Raw genomic sequence first — 19031 nt, 5'->3', positions numbered from 1 at the left:
CAAAAGCGTTAGCAAATCTGCCGGTCCTTTTTGGTAGCCTTACGCGTTGCAGCCCCGGGGACTGGATTCTGCCCCCAAAGTAAAACCGTATGGGGGATCTCTTCTGTCACGGATTTTTCTCTCCTAGATGTAACTTCAGGAAAAAAAAGTTAAAATTGGATCTACAAACTGCCTTGCGTTGTTTCAGCTGTAACTGCCAACTAGCTGTGGCGTACAATTGCTTAGGTGTGTTTAAGCAGTTAGGTATTTGTTCTGAACGTTGACCAGGAGAGGCAACTGAACGTTACGGGGTGTTTTCCCCCCCGCTCTTTTGACGGAGTGCTCTGAAGTACTTTCTTTCTGTCTGGCTTTCAAGGGTGCGTTTCCCTGGCAGTTCAGCAGCATCTCTCTTGGGCGGCGCGGCTGGCCAGATGTCGCTCCTAATGACGTAAGGCGCAAAAAACCCCTGGTCAAATGATAACTGCGTATCTTGGAGACAGATAATCTACTGGTATCGATTCACAGCTGTGCAAGTTAAATTAACGCCAAAGGAAAATCCAGTCCTTCTCCAGCAGAAGTATTTTTATTGGATGTTTATAAACACACGCACAGCTTTTTTAGTATGAAGCGAATTGCTGCGATTTGTCCTTTGCTTTTCCTTTTCCCCTCGAAAGCGTTACGCTTCGCTTCCAGCTTTGTCGACCGAGCCAGCAAGATGTGCAGCAGCAGCTGCGAGGGCCGTAGCTGTTGCGGCGGACCTGTAAGCGTAGATTCTGATTGCGGTACGCCCTCGTCCTGCAGCCTCGCAGGGTCGTCTCCCTGCAGCCGTGCCGTAAGGAAGGGGTGAGACGTTTTCCAACGCCGGCAAGAGCGTGTGCTTGTATGCGAAGAACATGTTCGGAATCGTACCGGTTAGTCTTAATGCTGATGGGAAGCGTTCAGGTCGCTCTAGCTTTTAAAGGATGTCTTGTATTTGGAGCTGACCTGCTTACCTCGAATCCTCCTTGAGCTCAGCTGCTCTCCTCTCCCTTGCTCTGACTGAATTCCTGTACTCGCTGCTGTGCTATTTTTTTCACATGCTGAAATATCGCTTGGGCTTTTTGTTTTTCAGGTGTCTTGTTGCAAGCGTCTCGTGGTGCTCGCTAGGTACCCCCCGGCCCAGGTTGGCCTGCCTGTCGTGAAGCGTCCCGAGGGTAAGGGGCCGGCCCCGTGCCTGGAGGCTCCCGGCTCTGTCTCCGGCGGGTGCCCCGCGGGTGCGGCAGCGAGGGCTGCGTGGTGGGGCGAGTCCCGGGCCAAGAGGGAGCGGGGAGGTTCGTTGCCCCGGGGAGCCCGTCCCAGCGCGGGAACGGAGGGGGAGCACGGCAGAGCAGAGCCTGAGCGAGAGGTGCGGCACCGTCCCCCGGCAGGCTCCCCCCGCGGCGTGGGGCAGCCGCCGGCTTGCGGGCCGGGGGCCGGGGGGGGCTGCAGCCGTTTGGGGGGGCTGCCCCCATTTTATTTTTCTGGCGGAGCTCCCCTTTTCGGGGGGGGCGCCTACATATGTAAATGGCATTATTAAAGTAGCTGTTTTCCTTGTTCTGTGCCTTTTTGGGGGGGGTGATTAAAAAGTGTGGAGGGGCCTGGGGGGTGATGATGTCATTTGGGGCCCCCCAACGTCACGGGGGGCGGGGGCGTGATGATGAAACAGAGGAGCAGGTGAGTGGGGGATGAAGGTGTCACGGGGAGGTTTCCCCCCAGAGAAGGGGGGTCACAGTCCCAAAATGCCTGAAAACTCGTGTGTGTGTGTGTGTGTGTGTGTGATTAACCATGTGAAGAACTGGAAATACGGGTGCGAGGCATTGCAGTAGAGAAAAATCTCTCGCCTTTATATATATATATTGAAAAATAATATTCGTTTTTATGTGTGTGTGTATATATATATGTAAAAGGATTTCAAAATACAAACCTGTACCTGCTATGTTATAGAAATTATTAAAAAATCTCAATGGAGATAGATAGGGTTTTAAAATAAAAAAGAACTTGTCTCTATGTTAAGAAATAAAGGAGTTTAAAATGCAAAAAGAGATGATGTAGGTGAAGGAATTTAAACCAGAAGTCAGTCTGGATAGGTAGAAGTACCTACGCTTACCCTGTGTCACCGAGTAAGCCTAAGTAGGTATCCCGTGTAATCGAAGTAAAGGTTCTATGGAAGTGTAAACAGATAACTAAGTCTAAAGAGGTAGGATTGTAAGTAGATACCGAAGTCTAAAGAGAGAAGTCGAAGATATCAAAGTGTCAAAATATGCAAGTCCAAGAGCAAAATATCCAATATCCAAGAGCAACACAGTTTGGGGCTCCCAGGAAAGCTGAATCCGCCTGGATTTGTGCAGCTGGAAAGCAAGCACAAACACACCACACCGCACACGCACACACTCACACCCCCCCCGCCCCCCCGCATTTTAACGCAGAAAACCAAAAATGACCCATTGTTATGATGTGGAAAAGCGCCGGAAAACCCCAGAACTGAATATTTTGGAAAAGCAGAAACCCCCAAGTTTTGTATGACGTAAAAGAAAAAACAAAAAACAACAACAACAACAAACAAAAAAACCCCAAACGAAAAACCGGCGCCAATTTGGGCCAAATCTGGGGTGAACCGCGGACAGTTTGAGGGGCATTGCTGGGGATTATCTGGCGTGGATTCCTTCTCCGGAGCGGAATATCCGTTGCGGGTTATCCCAGGTGAGTTATCTGCTGTGGATTATGCTGGGTGGACCCCCTGGTGTAGGTCATCCCCACCCGTGTCCCCCCATGCACCTTTGTACCCACACATAGCCGCCGTCCGTCCGTGTCCGTCTCCTCCCCCCTGTCCTCCTCTGCGTGTCTCTCCGCCCTCCCGAGTGCTCTCCACCCGAACGTCCCCCCACACAAGGTTTTTCCCCCCGTGCGGGTTTGTTTTTTTTTTTTTTCCCTGGGCCGTGCCCCCCGCGTCCCCTGCCCTCCAGTCTCGCGCCCCCGCTCCCCTGCTCCACCCCTCCCCTAACCCCTTTGCTTCTGGACCCCCAGCTCCGCATGGGCCACGGGCAGCCTGGGGAGCTTCACCCCGAGCCGTTCCTTTCCCCCCTGGGCAGCAGCGGTTCTGCCGCTGCTACAGGCAGGCGCTTTCTGGACGGGCGAGGGGCTGGGACGACCGGAGGCTGCTGCATGCTCCAGTCTGACCGAGACCCTGTTCCCTGGGGACCTGGCACAGAGAAAGGCGAGGGACTTTCTGCACTGCCCCTGGCCGGAGCCGAGCGGGAGGGGCTGCCCCGAGCCGGGCAGGTTGGCGCTGCCCTGGGTCGTTGCCGGCGGTGGGGGTACCCGGAGCCGCGGGGGGTCTCGGCAGGGCTTCCGGGTACGTCGGCGGCAAGGGGAACGGTGTCCCCGCAGGCTCAGAAAGCATGGATTGCTGCACGGGGCTTCCGGTCGGCCATGTTCGTTCCCCGGGGCATGCCGGGAGGTGTAGTTTATATGGACGTGGCTGCCTGGAAGCCGGACTGCTCTCGGGCACTTTCGGTGCACCGTAGTCGTTGCTACCGCTGTGGCCCCTGCGGCACGAGGTGCAGTTTTGTTGCAGGTTTTCTGTGGTTTTCTGCGGGCTTCCAGCTATGGCTACTCCCCAAGAAGCGGCGCGCCTCCGGACTCTCAGTGCTGCCGCCCGGGATCTGCGCAGGCGCAGTGCAGCCCACATGATCCATGCTGCCAGCACCGGTAACGGCAGTGTGATACTGCGGTGCCTGTGGAGTCATGCCGCTGCGATTGTTGCTGCCTGCCGGTAAGGAAACGCCGCTTCCGCCCCACGGGCGCGCTGTCGGCAGGTGCTTGGCGCCCAAAACGCAGACGGCAGCGCTGCCGCCGCCCCTGGGCAAGCGCTGTGCACTGGGTGCTCGCTGCTGCCGCCGACGCCACCTTCTTCGCTGTTACCACAGCGTGGTGGCGTGCCGGGCGCGATTGGCGGTGGTGGGTGAGGGCCAGGAGCACCAGGGAGGCGAGCGAGCTCCTTTGAGTGTGCAGGGGTGTCTCCTGCCTGCTGGCTGCCCGGGGGTGGTGGGACAGGAAGCTTCAACCTGCCCGCTGCAGCAGGCTCTTGGTCTGCTGCAGGCGAGCTGGGCCAGGGCAGCCCCAGGGAGTTACCTAAAAGCTGATAGAAGGGAAGAGAGGAAGGAGGCGGATATCCCCTAGGCGCAGAGGCGGGGCGCCTCCCCGACTCGCCAGAGCTCCCCCTGAGCCTCTCCTGGCCCTGCTCACCCCGTGCAGCTGCCCCCTGCTCCAGCACCTCCCCTGAAGCCTGTCCCATAGCACGAGATTGCCCCCAAGCCCTGTTGTGAAGACCACAAGCTGGCTCTCAAGTGGGCTGGATTCTCTCTTAATGCGGGTGCCGTTACCAGCAGTGCGGGGAAGGAGCAGCGTCTCCAGAAGCCCCTGCAGAAGGAAGGGCTTCGGCCAGGGGCGACCTATGGTAATAACGGTCGCCGCTTCTTCTTTCCCTGTCCCAGAGGCCGCGCTGAGGACGCGGTTGTCCATTCCTCCCGTGGGGATGCTGCTGACAGCACCTGCCTCAGGCTTGCGTGGGTTGTCTCTGCCTGACCTCGCTCTCCTCGTGGTGTGGGGGCGAAAAGGGACAGGAGGAGCGCTTACTGGCTGCGGACAGGAGCTGCTGCGGCTGAAGCCGGAGAAGCTGGAGAAAGGTAAAGAAGAAGAAACGGAAGGCCATCTGGCTGACCGCTGCCTCCCGCTGCAGGCAAGAGAGAGCCTGCCTCTCCGGGTGGGAAGGGATCTCTCTGTGTAGCGCACCGCAGGCCAGACCACCAGTGTGCACCACAGGGCCTGTAGGCATAACCCAAAGCGTGGTACAGCCGCGTAGTGCACGAGCAAGCGAGGCTACGTGTCTAGGAAACCTTGTCTCGTAAGAGCTGTAAGACATCCACGTATTCTTTTAGGTGGACAGCCGAGTGACTGGAGTTACAGAAGAGGAAGGGAGGAGAGAAGGAGGAAGAAGCATCTGAACTGGCCAATTCTCCCAGCAGCACTGAGAGCGAGAGCTGTGGTGAGCCCCGGCCCCTCAGGGACCTGTCACCCCTTGTCTGTGCCCTGGTCCCTCCCTGCCCCTTCCCTGGCCCTCTCTCTTTTGCGTGCTGCTGTGATTTTTCTTTTTTTGTTCTTCCCTGTACCTGTTCTCTTTTCACTGTTCTTCTGTCCTGCTCCCTTTTCCTCTCTCCCTTCATCCATCTTGTTCTACCACCCCCTGCTTTTTTTTCTCTCTCTGCACCTTTGGCCTGCTCCTTCTCCTTCCTTTTGTTATCCTCTGTCTCTGTCCTGCAGCCCATTGTTGTTTTTCCCTTTTCCATCTTTTTGTCCTGATCTGAATCCATCTCTTTTTCTGTCCTGTTCCCTGATGTTCTTTTCCTCTTTGCACCTGTACATGCCGCTCTGTGTCCCTGCCTCCCTGTGTCTGTCCTCCCTCCCTTCTTCCCTTCCTCTCTCTATCCCCTTGTCTTGCTCACTGTTGCTAAGTGTTGCTACGAATTTTTTCTATTCTGTATCTCACTGTCCCTGTTCTCCTTCCTGTTCTTCTCTTACTGACCCTTTGTGCTGCTCCCTGTCCCTATTTTTTATTGCTTCCCCTCTCTGTTCCTGTTTGTTCTCGTGGTCCACCTCTCTGTTGTTCTTTCTGTTGCTCTCGTATGTTCTCCATCTCAGCATCCTGCTCCCTGTCCCTCTCTCTCTTGCAGTATCCCGCTTTCTGGCTCCCTGTCCCTCACCTGTTTTCTAGATCGCTCTGTCCTTCCTCCAGTCTTTCCTTGTCCCTCTGGCCTGCTACCCGTCACTGGTTCGTTCTTTCGTCGTCTCTCTGCCTTGCTGCTGTCACTCTCCTCCTCTCTCTGTCTCTAATGTTTCTTTCACCATCTCTTCCCTGCTCCCTGCTCCTTCTCTCTTTTCTCTCTGTCCTCCATCTTCCCTGTAACTCTTTGTCTGTATATCTCCATACCACTTGTTCTCCCATTGTTTCTCACTATAACCCCCCGGCCCAGCTCGCTGTCCCATTATTCCCCTCTGTTCTGCTCCCTTTTTTCTCATCCTGCAGCCCAGCGATGGTTTTTCTTTCTCCCTCTCTTTGTCCCGATCTCTCTCTTCAATCCCTCTGGCTTGTTCCCTGTCTTTTTGTCTCCCTCCCTCCCTCCCTTATTCCTCTCATTTGATTTCTCTCTTGATCTGTCTGTTTGGCTCCTTGCTCATCATTTTCTCTCTCTTTCCCTCTGTCCTGCTCCCTGACCCTGTTTTTCTTCTGCCATGTCCTTGCAGGCTCCTCATCCCCTTTTTTATTGACTTATCCATCTCCCTGTCCTTTTCCCTGTACCTTTCTTTCTCTGCTCCTCACTCCTCCCTCATTTTATTTTTCCTCTTTCTGTTCTTCTGTCCTGCTCCCTATTGCTGTATTTTCGTTTTCTGTATCTGCTGCTCCAGAAACAACTGCCAACTTGTCCTAGGGGAAGGATGAGGGTACAGGCAGCGAACCCCATAGCAGACTCACTCCTGGGACTTCTACGCATTAATGAATAAGCACTTGCTGTCTCCTTTGCACTCATGGCTGTGCTTGTACTCCTTTGTACTTGGTGAGTGGCTGTCAGAGAGTCCAAGGGAGCAGGTTACACGGTGGGTGTCAGGGGCCATGGCTGCAGCTGTGGGCTGGGGCTGGAGGAGCCCCAGGGGGGCCAGTGAGGCTGATGGTGATGGCCCCTCTGTGTAAAAGGGCTGCAGCCCCAGAGGATGGTGCTGCTGGGGCATGCCTGCTGGAGAATGCTGATGAGTTGCAAGGATGTTTCCAACCCACCGGTGCAACAGGCTGAAGTCAGTTGGAGTCAGGCCCCATCAGGGCAGGTCCCAGGGATTTTCTGAGAGCTGGTGGAGAGGATGCGGGAAGAGGGGCAGGAGATGGCTGCCCCCACCCCTCTGGGTGCCCACCCTCTGGAAAAGGCACTGGGTGCCTCCCCAACTCAGCAAAACTTCTCCAGCCCTGCTCGCCCCATGCAGCTGTCCCCAGCTCCAGCACCTCCCCTGAAGCCTGTCCTGTAGGCATGGTCTGCCCACAAACCCTGTCCTCATGGCAGCAAGCTGGCCCTTGAATATGCTTTATTCTCCTTAAATGCAGGTGCTATTAGCATCAGTTCAGGGAAAGAGCGACGTCTCCAGCAGCTCCTGCAGAAGAAGGGGTTCCTGCCTGAGGAAAGCTACAGTCATCCCTGTGGATAATGGTTGCTTGTTCTTGCCCTCTCCCAGAGGCAGCACTGAGGACTCGGTTGGCGGTTCCTCTCCAGGGATGCTGGTGATTGCATCTGGCTCAGGTTTGTGTGGGTTGCCTTTGGCTTCATTCTCCTAGCGGCATGGGCAAAAATGGACAGCTGGACGCTTCCTGGCTGTGGACAGGAGCTGCCGCAGCTGAAGCTGGAGAGGCCAGAAAAAGGTAAAGCAGCTGAAGAATAAAATAAAGAGGAGCCAGCCGGCAGCTGCCTCCAGCTGCAGACAGGAGACAGCCTGCCTCTCAGTGTGAGGAAGGATCCCTCTTAGTGTAGCCCTCAGCAGACCCAATTGCCAACGTGCACTGCAGGGTCCGTATGCGTAACTGGAAGCACAGTACAGCCAGGTAACACGTGCACGTGTGAGGCTACGTATCTGGGAAGCCTTGTATTGTAAGAGCTGTAAGACACCAGTCTGTTCTCGTAGGTGGATGACAGTCAAGCAACCGGAGCCATGGGGCCAGGGGAGAGAGAGAGAGAGACAAAGACACGTCCGAGCTGTCCAGTTTTCCAAGCGGCTTGGAGAGCGGGAGCTGCAGTGAGTCCTGGACCCTTGGGGCCGTGTCGTCCCTATTCTGCATCCTGGTCCTTCCCTGCCCCGCCTTCTCTTTCTCTCGCTGCTGTCATTTTTTTCCGCTTCCCTGCACCTCTCCCTCCCTCATTCTCCAAGTCCCCCTCTTTATCTGTTGTTCTACCCCTATGTTTTTTTCCTCTCTCTGTGCTTCTGTCCTGTTCCCTGTCCTTTTTTCATCCTCTGTCTCTGTCCTGCAGCCCATAACTATTTTTGTCTTTTTTCATCTATGTCTGTCTTCCTATCCCAACTTTGAAAATTTTTCCTCGCCTGCCCTTTAGCCCTTCACAGTTCCCACCCCTTACCTCTCTATCTTCATGTCCCTATTTTTTAATTCCTTTATCCCTGCTCTGTATTCTAAATAGACTTTTTCTTTCTTCAATTCTCTTGTTCCAGGTCCCTGTCCCTGTCTTTTAACTTCTTCCCTCTCTGTCCCACAGCTGCTTTTTGTCTTTATTGTTCTCTCTCTGTCTGGCTCCATGTCCCTATTCTTTAATTCCCCTTCAGCTTCAGTCTTTCCCCTTCAGCTCATCAAGGTTTTTTGGCATTTCTCAGTTTATCTCTGTCCACCTCACTGTCCCCTTTTTAAAATCCTCCCTCTCTGCCCTGTGGCCCATCGCTATTCTTTGTTTTTCTCCATCTCTCTCAGGCTGATTCCTTGTCGCTTCCTCCTCTCTGGCCTGTAGCCCATCGCTATTTCCGCGCCCCCCCCCCCCCGTGGTTCCATTTCCCTATTTTTCAGTCCCCTTTCTCTGTCCTGTAGGCGATTGCTGTTGGATTGGGTTTACGTGGCAAGGTTTTGTTAGCTGGGGCAGGGCAGGGGCTGCAGGGGTGGGTTCTGTGAGAAGACACCAGGAGTTGCCCCTATGTCAGGCACAGCCACTTCCAGCTCCGAGATGGATCTGCAGCCGGTCCAAGCTGAGTCCATCGGCAATGCTGGTTGTGCCTCTGGGATGGACATTTAAGAAGGGGTAAAAAATGCTGCGCAGATGCTGTGACAGGGAAAACGTGAGTGTGAAACAGCCCTGCAGACACTAAGGTCGGTGACGAAGGAGGGGAAGGAGGTGCTCCAGGCAATGGAGCAGAGATTCCCCTGCAGGCTGTGGTGAAGGCCATGGTGAGGCAGGTCGTCCTCCTGGAGCCCGTGGAGGTCCGCGGTGGAGCAGACATGCACTTGCAGCCCATGGAGGACCCCACGCCGCAACAGGTGGATGTGCCTGAAGGAAGCTGTGACCCCATGGAGAGCTTGCGCTGGAGCAGGCTCCTGGCAGCACCTGTGGCCCCATGGAGAGGAGCCCACACTGGAGCAGAAGAAGAGCATGAGGAGGAAGGAGCGGCAGAGATGATGTGTGATGAACTGAGTGCGACCCCTGCTCCCTGTCCCCCTGCATTGCTTGGGGATGGGATGTAGGGAAGTCAGGAGTCATGGAGATGAGCCCAGGAAAAAAGAGCAAGGCGGTTTTTAGATTTGTTCTTATCTGTTGATAAGATAAGAACAAATAAGATAAGAACAAATAAAACAAAACAGAATAAGATAACAACAAATCTTGTCCTACTCTTGATTTTGATTGACAATAAATGGAATTAATTTCCCCAAGCTGAGTCTGTTTTGCCTGTTACAGTAATTGGTGAGTGACCTCTCTGTCCTGTTCTTGACCTCCAAGTTTTTTTTGTTGTATTTTGTCCCCCTGTCTTGTTGAGGAGGGGGAGCGATAGAGCGGCTTGGTGAGTACCCGGTGGCCAGCCGAGGTCAACGCACCACAGTTGCCTTCTATCAGGCTCCCTGTCCCCATCTTTTAATTCTTGCCTATGTTTCTTGTACCCCATCGCTTTTGAAACTTTCTTTCTACTTCTCCATCCTTATTTTTTAAATTCTTGCATAGGTTTCTCAAACCCAGTTGCTTTTTAAATTTTCTTGCTACCTTTCCCTCTCTCTGTCTCCCTGACCTAATTTTAATTTCTTGCCAGTGTTTCTTGTACCCCATCGCTTTTCAAATTTTCTTCCTACTTCTCCCTCTCTGCAGCTCCGTGTACCTGTTTTTTTAATTCTCGTGTATGATTCTTGTATACTGTTGCTTGTAAAATCTATTTATGTCTCCCTCTATCCATCTTCCTGTCTCTAATTGGTAATTCTTCCCTCTCTGTCCTCTACCCTGTCACTTTTTACACTTTCTACATCTCCCTCTTTCTAGCTCCCTGTCCCTATGTGTTAGTTCTTCCCTATGTTTCTTGTACCCTGTTGCTTTTAGAAAATTTTCTTTCTACGTCTACCTCTATCCCGCTGTTTCTATTTTTTTATTTCTTGCCTATGTTTCCTTTCCCCTGTCACTTTAGAATTTTCCCTGTCCCTTGTCTTGTCTGTCTTGTTGTCCTGCTGGTCCCTTCTGCCTCTCTCTCCTGCTCCCTGTCTCTCTTATTTATTCCTCCATCTCTCTGTCCCTGTTCACCCCTGCAGTCTTTCTTCTGCTCTCCTCTCTCTACACAGTTGTCCTGCTCCCTGTCCCTCTCTTGTTCGCAGCATCCCATTTTCTGGCTCCCTGTCCCACACCGCTATGTCCCTCTGTCCTTCCTCCTGCTTTTCTCTTTTCTCCCTCTGTCCTGCTGCATTTGGGCACTGAGCCTTGCAGCCAACTCACTGCCAAGAGTTCTTACGTGCATTAGTGAATAAACTTTTCCTGCCTTGTCTGTGCCCCTGGATGTGTTTGCAGCCCCTGGGTGCAGAGCATGTGGCTGTGGAGAGGTGCAGGGGAGGGGGTGATATGCTGTGGGGCTTTGGCAATGGCCCCTATTCCTGATGGGCCCTCGCTGGGGCAGCCCCAGGTGTGGCCAGTGAGGCTGAGGATGGGGCTGGCCCTGCTGTGTGAAGGGGCTTTAGCTGTAAAGGAGGCTGCCTGGGCATGCCTGCTTGAGAAAGCTGATGAAGGGGAATGGGCTGAGGAGGGAGTCCTGCAGGCAGGTGCCTCCAGCAAGGAATGGCCAGTCTGTGTGGTGAGGAAGGATCCCTCCGAGCTGTCCCTGACAGGGCAGACACCAGCACACAGTGCTAGGAGCTCAGTGCCTCTGTTGGCTATGTGGGTGAGCCACCAGGTATTGAGGAAGCCTTGCAGATGAGGAGCATAGAGGTGTCCGCTGCATGCTGCTGAATGGGCGAGGGTCCCGGCATGCAGCACTGCAGAGGAGGAAGGGGCAGAGGCAGAGAGAGAAGCGTCGAGGCGATGAAGGTCTCCTGCTGGCACCAGGAGCTGTGGTGAGTCACGCGTCCTCTCCTCTGCATCCTGGCCCATCTCTGCCACCCTTCTCCAGATGTCTGCCTGCCTCCCTTTCTCGATCTCCCTCTCTGCCCACCTACCTGTATGGCTCCCCAAAACTTGTTATTCTTCTGCCAACTCTGGAGAATACCCCGTTGCATTTTAAATTTTTTCTATGTGTGTCTCTAGCCAGCTCCCTCTCCCTATTATTTAGTTTTTCTGCACTGCCTTGTAGCCTATTACTTTTAAACTTTCATTTCTATATCTCCTCCCTATCCAGCTCCCTGACCCTATCTTTTTTAATATCTCCCTCTGCTCTGTACCCCATTGCTTTTCAAACTTACTTTCTATGCCTCCCTCTATTTGGCTCCATTTTGCTATTTTTAATTTCTTCTCACTCTTTCCTTCACCCTGTTTGTTTTAAAATGCCTTTATATATATGTATGTCTCTCACCAGCTCCCTGGCCTTATTTTTTAATTCTCGCCTGTGCGAATTGTATCCCATTGCTTTTTGAATTTTCTTTCTATTTGTCCCTCTATCTTCCACCCTGTCCCTGTTTTAAAATTCTTTCCTGTGTTTCCTGTACCGCGCCACTTTCTCTTTCTGTGTATCCCCTTATTTGTCTCCTTGTCGTTATTTCTTAATGTTTTCCTATTTGTCCTGTACCCCGTTGCTTTTTAAGTTTTATTTCTGTGTCTCCCACTATGCGGCTCACTGTCCCTATTTTTTTAATCCCTCCCTTTGGTTGGGGAAGGGTCTGTCCAGGCATGCCTGCCTGAGGGAGCTGATGAAGGGGAGCTGTCCAAGGAGGGAATCCAAGGGAGTCCTGCAGGCGGTTGCCTCCAGCAATGAATGGCCAGTGCCTGCAGCGAGGAAGCATCCCTCCGAGCCGTCCCTGACAGAGCGCACTACCAGCACGCAGTGCTGGGAGCTCAGTGCCTCCATCGGCTGCACGGGAGAGCCGCCGGGAAGCTTGGTGGTGGAGGAGTGTTGAGGCACCTGCTGCCGAGGCAGACAGAAAAGCGTCAGGGCAGTGAAGGTCTCTTGCCGGTGCCAGGAGCTGCGTTGAGTCGCGTGTTCTCTCGTGTGCATCCTGGTCCATCTCTGCTGCCCTTCCCCAGATCTCTGCCTGCCTGCCTCCCTGCCTGTCCCTGCTTCTGTCTCCCTCTCTGCTGGCCCACCTACCTGTGTGGCTCCCCGAAGCTTGTTACTCTGCTATGAACTCTGCCCTGTACCACTTCACCTATTAATTTTTTTCTGTTTCCCTCTTTCTGGCTCCCTCTCCCTATTTTTTAATGCTTTCCTGTATTTTTTGTACCCCATTGCATTTTAATTTCTCTCTCTACATTTCCCTCTCTCCAGTGCCTTGTCCCTATTTTTTAATTCCTCCCTCTGTCCTGCACCCCATAGCTTTTAACATTTTCTTTCTATGGTTCCTTCTATCCATCTTCCTGTCCCTGCTTTTCTAATATTCCCATTTCTTGTACCTGATCACTGTTTAAATTTTCTTTCTACGTTGTCCTCTATCCATCTCCCTGTCCCTATGTTATAATTCTTGTCTATGTTTCTTGTACTTAGTTGCTTTTTAAAACTCCTTCTAGGTCTCTCTCTATCAGGCTTCCTTTCTTGATTTTTAAAATTCTTCCCTCTATTTCTTGTACCCCATTGCTATTTGATGTCTCTTTCAAGAATTCCTTTTATCTGGCTCCCTTTCCCTGAATTTTAATTCCTCCCTTTCATCTGCATACCTCCTCGCTTTTAAAATTTCCTTTCAATATTTCCTTCTATTGTCATCCCTGTTCCTATTTTTTAATTCTTTCCTATATTTCTTGTAGCCTGTTGCTTTTTAAAATTTCTTTCTATGTCTCCCGCTATCTGATTCCTTGTCCCTATTTTTTAATTCCTCCCTCTCTGTCCTGTACCCAGTTGCTGTAAAAAATTTCTTTCTATGTCTCCATTTATGTAGTTTCCTGTTCTTCTTTTTATTTTTTTTTCTGTCAGTACTCTGTCAATTTAAAATTTTGTTTTATGGCTACTTTTAGCCAGTTTACTGTCTTTATTTTCTAATTCTCTCCTGTCTGTCCTGTACCCTGTTGCTGCTTCAATTTTCTTTCTATGTCTGCTTTTATCAAGCTCCCTATCCATAGTTTTTAATTCTTTCCTGTGTTGTGTACCCTGTTGACTTTAAAATTTACTTTTATGTGTCTCTAGTTTTTTCCCCATTCTTGTTTTTTGATTTATTCCTGTCTTTCCTTAAAGCCATCACATTTTACATTTTCTTTCTACGTCAAAGTTTATCTACTTTGCTGTCCCTATTTTTTGTTTTCCTGTCTATCCTGTACCCTGTAGCTTTTAAAATTTTCTGTCTCCTTTAACCAATTCACTGTCTTTTTATTTGTTTCTCATCTGTCTTGCACCTAATTGCTTTTGAAATTTTCTTCCTATGTCTCTCTGTATTTTTCTCCCTATTCTTATTTTGTAACTTTTCCCTTGTCTTTCCTTAATGCCTCCGCTTGTATAATCTTCTTCCTATGTCTCTCTCTATCACCCTACCCTTATTTTAATTTTTCTTCACATCTTAATGCCTTTGCTTTTAAAATTTTCTTTCTATGTCAAGTTTTAACCAGCTTTCTTTACCCATTTTTAATTTTTTTCCTCCTTGTCTTTTACCCAGTTGCTTTTAAAATTTTCTTTCTGTGTCTACTTTAACGATTTTACTGTCTTTATTTTTAATTTTTCCCCTGCCTGTCCTGAACCCCGTTGTTTTTTTAATTTTCATTCTATGTCTATTTTATAAAGATCCCTATCTGTATTTTTTAATTTATTCCTGTGTTGTGTACCCTGTCACTTTTAAAGTTACATTTCCATGCGTACTTTAACTTAAAAAAAAAATCAAATTTTCTTTCTCCATCTCTTTTAATTTGCTGTCCCTATTTTTGAATTTTTCCCTTCATTTCCCTAATCCTCATTGCTTTAAAAATGTTCTTTCTATGCCTACTTTTTTCCCTTCGATGTCTTTACTTTTAATTATTTCTTCTCTTTCTTCAGTGCCCTCACTTTTAAAATTTTATTTCTACATCTCTGTTTTAGTTTGCCATCACTGTTTATTAACTTTTCCTTATTTCTTTAATCACCATTGCTTCTAAATTTTTCTGTCTGCTTTTATTCCAATTGTTGTCTTTAATTCTTTCTTGTCTTTCCTTAGTGCCCTCGCTTTTTAAAATTTTGTTTCTGCATCTCTGTTTTAGTGCACTGTCCCTAATGCTCATTGCTTTTTAAGTTTTCTTTCTATGCCTACTTTTATTCTGTTCACTGTCTTTATTTTTAATGATTTCTTGTCTTTCCTTAGCACTGTTGCTTTTAAAAATTTCTGTCTATGTCTGCATTTTAGTTCAATGTTGCTGCTTTGTACTGCTTTCCTCCCTTAATCCTTTGGCTTTTAAAATTTCTACTTGCATCTTGTTTGCTGTCATTAATTTTTAATTATTCTTTCTTGTTTTTCCTTAGTGCCATCACTTTTTAAATCTTCTTTTCCATCTCCATTTTAGTTCACCAATGCGATTTTAAAATTTTTTCCTTATTTCCTTAATCACCATTGCTTTTAAAAGTTTGTCTGTTTTTATACCATTTCCTGTCTTTATTTTGATGTATTTATCCTTAATTATTTTTTGTCTTTCCTTAGTGCCCTACCTTTTAAAATTTTCTTTCCACAGCTCTCTTTTAGTTTGCTTTCTTTTTCTTTTAGTTTTCTTTCTATGCCTACTTTTATCCTGTTCACGGTCTTTATTTTTTAACGATTTCTTGTCTTTCCTTAGTGCCTTTGCTTTTTAAAATTTCTATTTATGTCTGTGTTGTAGTTAGCTGTCACTATTTTTAGTGCTTTCCTTTCTTAATCTTAATATTTGGTTCTTCCTTTTTTCCTTTCTTAATCTTGATCATTGGTTTTTAAAATTTTCTACTTTTATCTCCTTTGCTGTCATGAGATGTTAATTATTTTTTCTTGTTTTTCGTTACTGCCATTGCTTTTACAATTTTTTAATTCTACATCTCTCTTTCAGTTCACAGTTTCGATTAATTTTTTTCCTTATTTTCCTTAGAGTTTGCCATCGCTGTTTTTTCATTTGCTCAATATGGCTTTAATCTCCATTGCTTTTAAATTTTCTGTCTCCTTTTATCCCCTTTGCTGTCTTTATTGTGCTGTAGTTAATTATTTCTTGTCTTTCCTTAGGGCCCTCCCGTTTTAAATTTTCTTGCTCCGCCTTTAGTTTGCTGTCCCTAGTTTTTAGTTCCCTCCCCTTCTTTTCCCTAATGCTCATGGCTTTGCAAATTTTCTTTCTATGCCCGCTTTTCTCCTGTTCACCGTCTGTAGTTTTGAATGATTTCTTGTATTTCCTTAGTGCATTTTTTATTTTATTTCTGCATTGTAGTTCACTGCTGCTGTTTTTTAGTTCTTTCCTTTCTCCGTCCTTTGGCTTTTAAAATGTTCTACTTTTATCCCATTTGCTGTTGTTAGTTTTTAATTGTCCTTTCTTGTCTTTCCTTAGTGCTATTGCTTTTTAGATTTTCTTTCATCATCTCCCTTTTAATTCAGTGATGCTATTTTTGAATGTTATCCTTATTTCCTTAATGACAGTTTCTTTTAAAGTTTTCTGTCTCCTTTTATTCCATTAGCTGTCATTATTTCCCTGTATTTATGTTGTAATTATTTCTTGTCTTTCCATAGTGCCCTCACTTTTTAAATTTTCCTTCTCCATCTCTTTAAGTTCGCTGCCACTATTTTTTAATTTTTCCATTTATTTCTCTAATTCCTGTTACTTTTTAAAATTTTCTTTTATCCTGTTCCCAGTCTTTATTATGCTGTTCTTTTAATTACTTCTTGCCTTTCTTTAGTTCCTTTGCTTTTTATATGTTCTATTTTAATCTGTTCCAGCCTGCTGTCTCTATGTTTTAATTTTTCCCTTATCGCCCCCTTTTAAAATGTTCTTCCTATGCTTACTTTTATTACTTTTGATGCCTTTATTTTTTAATTATTTCTTCTCTTTCCTTGGTGCTGTTGCCTTTAACATTTTGTATCTATGTATGCCTTTTATTTTGCTGTTTCAATTTTTTAGTTTTTTTCTCTCTTAATCCTTTGGCTTTTAATATTTTCTACTTTTATCTCATTCGCTCTCTTTATTTTTAAAGTGTTTTTTCTTTTTTTTCTTTAGTGCCATCTCTTTTTTTAAATTTTCTTTTTATGTCTCTCTCTCTTTTAGTTCGATGCTGCTATTTTGTAATGTTTTCCTCATTTCCTTAATCACCTTTCTTGTTAATATTTTTTGGTCTACTTTTACCCCATTCACGGTCTTTATTTGTCTACCTGTATTTTTTAATTATTTCTTGTCTTTCCTTAGTGCTGTCGCTTTTTAAATTTTCTTTCCGCGTCTCCATCTTACTTTTCTGTCCCTATTTTTTAGTTTTTCCCTTGATTTCCTGAATCCTTCTCACTTTTTAAAAGTTCTTTCTATGCCTACTTTTTTCCCCTTCACTGTCTTTTAAAAATGATTTCTTTTCTTGCTTCTTTGCCATAATTTTTTAGATTTTGTTTCTTTCCACTTCCTTGTTGTAGTTTAATGTCGCTATTATTTTTTCTTTATTTCCTTAATTCTATTTGCTTCTAATATTTGCTGTCTACTTTTATTCTGTTGGCTGTCTTTATTTTTAAATTATTTTTTTGTCTTTCCCTAGTGCCTTTGCTTTTAATTTTCTTTCTACATCTCTGGTTTAGTTCACTGTCCCTATTTTTAAATTTTTCCATTTTATTTCCCTAGTCCCCCTTGCTTTTCAGATTTTTCTACTTCTATCTCATTCACTGTCTTTATGTTGCTGTCTTTTCTTTTAATAATTTCTTGCCTTTTGTTAGTGCCCTTGCTTTTTAGAGTTTCTTTCTGCATTTATTTTAGTTCACTGTCCCTATTTCATACTTCTATCCTTTATTTCCCTAATTCCCCTCTGCTTATTAAATCTTCTTTCTATGCCTACTGTTATTACCTTTGAATTTTTTTAATAATTTCTTCTTAGTGCTGTTACTTTAAAAATTTTATTTTTACATCTCTGTTTTAGTTTGCTGTCCTTATGTCATAATTTTTCCTTTATTTCCCTAATCCCTGTCGCTTTTAAAATTGTCTACTTTTATTCCCTTTGCAGTCTTTATTTTGCTGTCTTTTCTTTTAATAATTTCTTGTCTTTCCTTAGTGCCCTCGCTTTTTCAATATTCTTTCTCCATCTCTGAGTTTGCTGTCCCTATTTTTCAATTTTTCCCTCTATTCCCCTAATTCCCCTCTGCTTATTAAATGTTCTTTCTATGCCCACTTTTATTCCCTTTGCTGTTTTTTAAAAAAATATTTTTTCTTTCATTAGTGCCGTTGCTTTTTGAATTTTCTTTCCACATCTGTTTTAGTTCACTGTCCCTGTCTTTTAATTTTTCCCTTTATTTCCCTAATACCCATCACTTTTAAAATGTTCTTTCCCTGTCTACTTTTTTCCCTTCGATATCTTTATTTTTAGTTATTTCCTTAGTGCCTTTGATTTTCAGTTTTCTTCCTATGTCCCCGTTTCAGTTCACTGCCCCTACTTTTAATTTTTTTCCTCTATTTCCCTAAACTCTGTTGCTTTAAAAATTTTCTGTCTACCTTTATTCCGTTCACTGTCATTATTTTTTAATTATTTCTTGTCTTTCCTTAATGCGGTCGCTTTTTACAATTTCTGTCTCTCTGCATTTGTTTAGTTCGCTGTTGCTATTTTTTTAATTCTTTCCTGTCTTAGTACCTTGGCTTTAAAATTTTTGTTTCTATGTCTACTTTTATCTAGTTTGCTGTCTCTGTGTTTAATTTTTTTTCTGTTTGTCCTCTACCCAGTTGCTTTTGAAATTTTCTTTCTATATCTACTTTGATCAAGCTCCCTATCCTTGCTTTTTAATAGTTTTCGGTCTGTTGTGTACCCCGTTGCTTTTAAAATTTACTTTGTATGTGTCTCTCTCTTTGTCCCCCTTTCTTTATTTTGTAGTTTTTTCTTGTCTTTCCTAAGAGATGTGGCTTTTATTTTTCCTATTTCTAATTTTATCCCATCCAATGTGCTTATTTGTTAATGCTTTCCTGTCTGTCCTACAGCCTGTGCTTCACTTCATCTATTTTCTTCGTACGTCTGTATTTAGATTGCCATCTCTATTTTTTTCATTTTCCTGTCTCTTTATCCCTTGGCTTTTAAAATTTTGTTTCTATATGTAATCTGGTTTGCTGTCCCTGTTTTTAGTTCTTTGCTGACTGTCCTGTACCTCTTTGCATTTTCAGGTTTCCTTCTAGGTCTACTTTTATCAAGGTCCCTATCCCTGTTTTTTAATTCTTTCCTGTCCCATCCTTTTTGAATTTTTCTCTTTCTCATCTTTTACTCAGTTTTCTCTCCCTATTTTTAATTTTTTCTGTTTTTCCTTACCCTGTCGCTTTTAAAATTTTCTTTTTATGTCTCCATTTATCTAGTTCCCTTTCCCTTATTCTTAATACTTTCCTGTCACGTACCATGTGGCTTTTAACGTTTTATTTCTATGTCTCCATTTATCTAGTTCCCTGTCCCATTTTTCTTTCCTGTGTTTCCTGTAGTCCATTGTTTTTTATTTTCCCTTTCAAATCTCCCTCTACATAGCTCCCTTTAACAATTTTTTACATTTCCTGCCTCTCTGTCCTGTTCCCTTTCTATTTCTCGCTCTGTCTTACATTCTCTAATTTTTAGTTCTTGCCTATGTTTGTTGCTTTTTAATTTCTATTTCTATGACTGCCTCTATCCAACTTCCTGTCACTTCTTTTTACTTCTTTCTGCTTTTTCCCCCTTTTGTAGTTTCGTCTCTGTCTCCCTCTATCCGCCCCCCCCCCCCCCCCCAGCTGCCTGTG

At 46.2% G+C, this 19031-nt stretch overlaps 1 protein-coding gene across 2 annotated transcripts; it reads left to right on the top strand.

Moving 5' to 3' along the window:
- The first annotated feature begins 3075 nt into the window (after positions 1 to 3075).
- On the top strand, positions 3076 to 7743 carry LOC309603843 (uncharacterized protein). Of its 2 annotated transcripts, XR_014230806.1 has the most exons (5): positions 3076 to 3769; positions 4491 to 4682; positions 4935 to 5041; positions 7273 to 7636; positions 7717 to 7743. XR_014230806.1 is itself a non-coding variant. In XM_082338739.1 (4 exons), the coding sequence occupies exons 1-4, from the start codon at positions 3742 to 3744 to the stop codon at positions 7282 to 7284; spliced, it is 339 nt and encodes a 112-aa protein (XP_082194865.1). In that variant the 5' UTR covers positions 3076 to 3741; the 3' UTR covers positions 7285 to 7698. The 2 variants fall into 2 exon arrangements, 1 of the variants encoding a protein (XP_082194865.1); XM_082338739.1 differs by lacking the exon at positions 7717 to 7743 and having other exon boundaries at positions 7273 to 7698.
- The last annotated feature ends 11288 nt before the right edge of the window (positions 7744 to 19031 follow it).

This window comes from Platalea leucorodia (assembly GCF_965183815.1).
Source record: "Platalea leucorodia genome assembly, contig: HAP1_HAP1_SCAFFOLD_213, whole genome shotgun sequence".
NCBI classification, from domain to species: Eukaryota; Metazoa; Chordata; class Aves; order Pelecaniformes; family Threskiornithidae; genus Platalea; species Platalea leucorodia.
The sequence above is the reverse complement of the archived record's forward strand: the minus strand, read 5'-3'. Positions and strand labels throughout refer to the sequence as shown.